General features: G+C 38.4%; 1 protein-coding gene across 6 annotated transcripts in view; it reads left to right on the top strand.

The window, feature by feature from the left end:
* The first annotated feature begins 592 nt into the window (after positions 1-592).
* LOC149219888 (ubiquitin-conjugating enzyme E2 35-like) overlaps positions 593-6,000 on the top strand; it is a 38,766-nt gene continuing 33,358 nt past the window's right edge. For 3 of the 6 annotated variants that reach the window (XR_016249256.1, XM_089384519.1, XM_089384520.1), the window contains exon 1: positions 593-947. Coding sequence is in view for 5 of the 6 variants with exons in the window: in XM_089384519.1 (XP_089240645.1) it covers positions 912-947 (36 nt within the window). In the remaining variant the exon portion in view is untranslated. The remainder of the gene's footprint in view (positions 948-6,000) is intronic. The other 3 variants (XM_089384518.1, XM_089384517.1, XM_089384521.1) reach the window with 3 other exon arrangements.

The raw sequence follows: 6,000 nt of genomic DNA, 5'->3' as shown, positions 1-6,000 counted from the left end.
ATTTGCAACTCAAGTGGGGTTGGCAAAGAGATGACATGTCTTAGCTAAGTCATTTGGGAATCAAGGAAGAGACTGCTCTATAGAATAATAATAATATTAAAAATATTACTACTTCAAAATTTAAGGAGAATTTGTGATGCAATTAAAGCACTGGAGGATAAGAGAAATTTACAATACTATAAGATGTGATTGATCCCAATCTATCAAAAATACTTATTTGTTTGAACTAGATTAAAGAAAAAATCAATAATGAACAAACTTCTATAAACTCCATTGTAAAACAAAACTTTACACGATTACTAAAACATTATAGATTTAATAAAATTGTTAACATCTAAAAAAATTGAAAATAAAAAATACTCTTTTAAAATAATTTGATTATAATATAAACCTTAAATCAAAATCAATTTTAATAGACTAATAACAACCACCACTATGTATATTATTGAAATATATTTTATTTATTTAATAAATCACACAATATATCTAATTTATAAAATTCAACAGCAAAAACACCCATGATAATAATCAAAATATTGAATACATGGTAAGAAACAATTAAACTATTTATTGCTCAGAAACAAGTATGTCCTTTTCTAGAGCCATGTACTAAACACCTGCACACCTCCACATGCGAAGAGGTCACGCCCTAAACTTAGGGTGACGCAAGCGTAACGTCTTTTGGAAATATTAATAATAGTCAGGACGGATTCACTTGCTTTTAGGATTCCTGGACCATTTTACCATTATTTTATGCATTTAATTATTATCGTTGGGTTTCACTCTTGCTGTGACAGAATGAGGGTTTCTTCATAAATAGAGCCTGAGGTTTGGTCCATTAAGCTTCAAACGAACGATAAGGTTCAGATCGATTCTCTTTTGAAGGGCTTTCTTTCATCTACCCTGCAGCTATGTCGAACAGTAATTTGCCTCGCAGAATCATAAAGGTTACGCTCACTTCCTTTATATTATTTATGTTTTGAGTGTTTTTGGAAACTGAATGTCTTTTTGTGGATTCGAACGCCAAACCCTTCAAAGAAATCCTATGTAGGAGCCCTAGGCTTCGCTTGTATTGTTTATGATCTTCCGTGGCGTGAAATGCATGCAATTTTATGTTTAGTGTGATTTGAACTGTTGACTGACCGCTGAGAAATTTCTGAGCCAAGGACCAGATCGATACCCTGGTTACGGTTTTGTGTGCTTTTACGATACTATTTACTTGGAACCGAATCCCGCCGGAGGTTATTCAAGTATTTTTCTAATAAATTTGTCTGTTTGTCTTCGTGTCATCGGGGTTAAATGGGAATGTAATTGTTTCGCCGAAAGTTGAAATTTTGACATGAGGTTTGTAAAACATGGTTTTACTTTGAGGATATTATCAGCCGAAAAAAGGAAATTGATGGTGGAATTATTGCTTGTAAAAATTATCTAGGTCAGTCACTGATGGGGTGTTCACCAGATTAAATTTACCTAGACAGAGACGTACATTAAAGTTATAAAATGGTATTCAAGGTTAAATTAAAATGATCTAGATTTACGAGTTTGTAATTTTTTTTTTTTTTACACAGATCGTAATCATAATTTTACAGTTATGTTTCATAAAAACAAAAATTTCCAATACGAAAACGAAGTTTCTTTAAGCTAGTCTAAACAGGCCACATTTTCACTCGGAAAATAATAGAAATGCCAAATAATAGAAATTCTGGCGGAAATTTTTGAAAACCTGGGTTACAGCTTTCAAGCTTCAGGGCTTCAGGATTTTGGGTGCCCAATAGTTCTTGATAATGCTGAATCCATTTCTGCCATAAAAAAAATTAAACACAACAGTTGGATTCTTGAAGAATTTCTTGCAGGCCAGAAATTCACCCTCCGGGCGAAATTGAAATTGTGGCCTTGCCAGCAAACGCTGTTTCTTTGATTTATAATAATAACGTCTAAATTAAACCTCTCCCGAGGGAGAGTAACCAGCACATTCAGTATGACTAAGTTCTTGCTGCCATAACAAAAAAGACACCACAAGTGTGAAAACTGCATATCATTTTCATCACTGAGATTCTGGGCATACAAAACTGCATATCATTTTCATCACTGAGATTCCGGCATACAATATTTTCTATTAGCAGAATACCACGAGTTCTGTTCAACTTAATAATACTCACTTTAGATAGAGAAGAATATCCAAATGACCTACATATATTTTTGAGTACAGATTAAACAGTAGAGCACGAAATCCAATTTTTTCACACAAGTAAAACAACAGTTGATTCTTTGGAGGATCATAGGCGATTGTTATGTCGTCCGTCTAGTGGACTGTTCAGAGAGTTGATTACCCTCTTGATTTCCTTGACCATTATTTCATGAATGGTCTGTGTCGAATTCTTTCGAATGACTTGACATCATACCCCAAGGATTGTTTCTTGAAGGAGGGTGTAAAAGCTAGCAGATACCAGATTATTCCAGGCACACAGGTGGCAGACATCCAGCCTTTGGATATGAAGGTTGGGCCGTATTCCCCTTACCTGATGTGCATCTCTGTTGGTATGATTTTACCGCCAAACCACTTGGAGATTGCCCTTCCCAAATTCCTCGCTTATGAAATAAATTGGTAAGTGTATAGAATCAATGGGAATGAGATGAATGTTGCATTTCATGATTAGATTCAATCAAAGTGTGCGAGGTTGCTGTTAGTGAGGGATTTCATTTAGACTTAGTGAAAACCCTATCTTTTCCTTCTAATTGTACGGTTCAATGGAGGTGGGGGATCTTTAGGAGAATTTTATCCTCCCTATTACAGGGAGCTTTGGTTGCCAACTAGTTGGCGATCTTTTGAAATGATCAAACTTGGCAGATTCATTGTTTTCACTGGCATATTCGATCCACTTCATTTGACTAGCAGTTTCCCACGATGGCTTACTTACCTTCCCATTGAGTCGATCAACTTTTATTCTCTTTCAAAGAGTATCTTTTGAAATCCCCTTATTAGAGATTCAAATATGGACAAGTCTTTTAATTTTAGCTTTGCTTGTTTGTTGGTTGTTAAAATTGGCAACTAGAGCCAAACTCCATGTGGGTCATTTTATTTATGGCAGCTGATAGTTTTCCTTGATTCCTCTAGTCGAGAGATGTAGGATTGATCTAACGATCATCCAATTCCAACAAGTATTTATGGAGATATGAATTTATTTGTATTTACTCGACAAATTGTCAAGGTCGGCCAGCAGCTAAATATGTGGCACACATGTTCAGCATATCATATAAATACAAGTGAGGGTGAATCATTTTTCACTCATCTCATCTCTCACACATCTTTCTCTCCTTGGCTGATTGGGTTTACACAGAAGGAAGAGAAGCTCACACGTGGGAAGAAGGAAGACACAAAAGGGCAAGGAAGGAGGACGCAGACGCTGCAGCAAGACGTTTTGGACAGCATTGACCAAGCACCAACTTTTCAGGAGTGCAGTTTTGGTGTGGCAGCCTCTCTTAGGCAGGCCGCAATTTTTGGCACACAAACCGAGGCAATCTGACCTCTGGTTTGACCAGCGTTGACTGCCCTAGTTTGGGGCAGCAGGTTGACTTCAGTTGACTGCAGTTTGACTGTGTTTTTGGGGCTGTTTATGGGCTGCTTCTTCTTGCTGTTGGAGGACTAGATGATCGGGAAATTGACCAAACATATTGAAGGTCAATTTCATCTTGTTTGACCAGATTTGACTTTGCTGGTTAGGGTTTGCTGCTGCTGTCATAAAATTACAGATTTATGAATTTGTACTATTTCTCTCTGCTGAACTATTGAAGATTAAAAAAGACTTGATCAAGGGGTTTCCCCACATTGGGGTTTGTCCTAGCTAGTTTCCACATCTGGTGTCTCTTGTCTTGGCTTGTTTTTTGTCAATCTATTAATGTTCTATCTGCACTTTATGTTTATGTGATTGCTAAACAGTGGCTAATAAGAATAAATTGAAGTAAACTGCATTAAGCATAAAACATACCATAAATTAACATGGTATCAGAGCTGAGGTGAAGACAAAGCCCAAGCAAGAGCAAGAGCAATTACCAAAGGCTGTTGAAGCAATCTTAAAAGCTTGATGGGGTCCTCATCACACTTTCCCGCTAAAGACAAGCTCCGTGAGAAGTTTGACTATCACGGATGGAAGATGTCTCTCGTTCTAACATTGGAAGAGCAAGAAGTGTTGGACCATGTGAGAGGCAGAATTGTTGAGCCTCCATCAAATGCATTCGTTGTTGCTAGGAACAAGTGGACCAGGGGAGAAGTCAAAGCAAAGAAGATCATTCGGGACTCTATCGACAAGTGCCTGGTGGCCTACATTTCCGAACTGACCACTTCCAAGGAAATCTACGATAGACTGGTAAGCCTATTTAAAGTTAGTGATGCAAATCAAGTTTTGTTCCTTAGAAATAAGCTGAAGGAAATTAAAAGGGGCAAGGATGAGAGTATGCAAGCCTACTTCTTAAGGATCACCGAGATCAAGAATGATCTTCTATCGATTGGGGAAGTCGTTCCTGACATGGAACTGACCATCACAACTCTCGGAGGGCTCCCATCTGAATGGTATATATTCAAAATGACTCTTTTTCAACAATAATGTATCCCAGGATTTGAGGAACTGATGGCAAGATGCATTCAAGAAGGATAAATAATTCAGGGGCAAAATACAAGGGAAAAGCCAGACCAAAAGGTGGAAGGAAAGGTAGATGTTACATTTGCAACAAAATTGGTCACTATGCGAGGGAGTGCCCTGATAGAAAGGACACATCTCATGACGATGATCAAAATCACTCCCGAGGCAATTCCAACAACAATCAAAGGAAGGGCAGGTTCAATGGCAAAGGAAAAAGGAATGACTGAAATCAAGGAAATGGTCAACCCTCTAAGAAGGCAAGAAACTCTAGGTATGAATCTAACGTTGTTAACAATAAACAAGATGAATATTATCTACCAGCGACCTTCTCTACTACTGCTCCCCTAGACTCGCTGGGAAATTCGCTTATTGGTAGTAGTGCCTCAAGGCACTTCACTGGTTACAAAGAAGCTCTCTCTAATCTGATAGAGAAGGAGACCAACCTGGAAATTGTTCTTGGGGACAACTCCAAGTATCTCGTGAAAGGCGTAGGGAATGTCTCTCTACAATTGAATCAAGGTAATACAATTCATTTGCAAGAACTCCTATATGTACCTAATCTCAAAAATAACTTGGTGTGACGGTGTCCCTTTCGGCAATGGAGGACAAAGGCTACAAGGTGGCCTTCATCAATGGCAAGGTACGTGTATGGAAAAAGAATTTCAAAGATGCTTTCACTGTTGGTTTTCAGGTTGACTCTTTATATCATGTTGGAGGAAGTCCATTGGGTGTCATGACTTGTGACACATCTCTTCAGTTCGAACTATGGCACCAGAGGTTTGCCCACCTTCATTATAAAGCTCTACTCAATGTAAGACAAATGGTGACCGGGATGCCCCAGTTCAAATTAGAGCAAGAAGGTGTATGTCCTAGATGTGCTGAAGGAAAGCTCAAAAGGGGACCATTCCCCTCAAGCCATAGCAAGACCTTCGATATATTGTAGTTGGTTCACTTCGACATATCTGGTATGATGCCTGTGAATTCCTTGGGAGGATATTTATATTACCTCACTTTTACAGATGATTATTCTCGCAAGACTTCGATATACTTCTTGAAAAAGAAGGATGAAGTGTTCTCCTGGTTTTGTCACTTCAAAGCCTTGATCGAGAATCAAACCGAAAAGAAGATCAAGATCTTAAGGACTGATAATGGCACTGAGTATGAATCCAATGAGTTCCATGACTTTCGCAAAGAGGTTGGCATTAAGAGGGAGACTACAACACCATATACTCTTGAGCAGAATGGTGTGGCGGAAAGGAAGAATGGTACGATTGTGGAAGCCGTTCGTGCTATGCTCCATGATGAAAGGCTTTCGAAGTTTCTATGGGCCAAAGCTGCGAATACCGCCGTATATGTTCAAAAC

This window comes from Pinus tabuliformis, chromosome Q (genome assembly GCF_031772625.1).
Source record: "Pinus tabuliformis cultivar Carrire ecotype Pingquan chromosome Q, CPIR1, whole genome shotgun sequence".
Taxonomy (NCBI): domain Eukaryota; kingdom Viridiplantae; phylum Streptophyta; class Pinopsida; order Pinales; family Pinaceae; genus Pinus; species Pinus tabuliformis.
The sequence above is the reverse complement of the archived record's forward strand: the minus strand, read 5'-3'. Positions and strand labels throughout refer to the sequence as shown.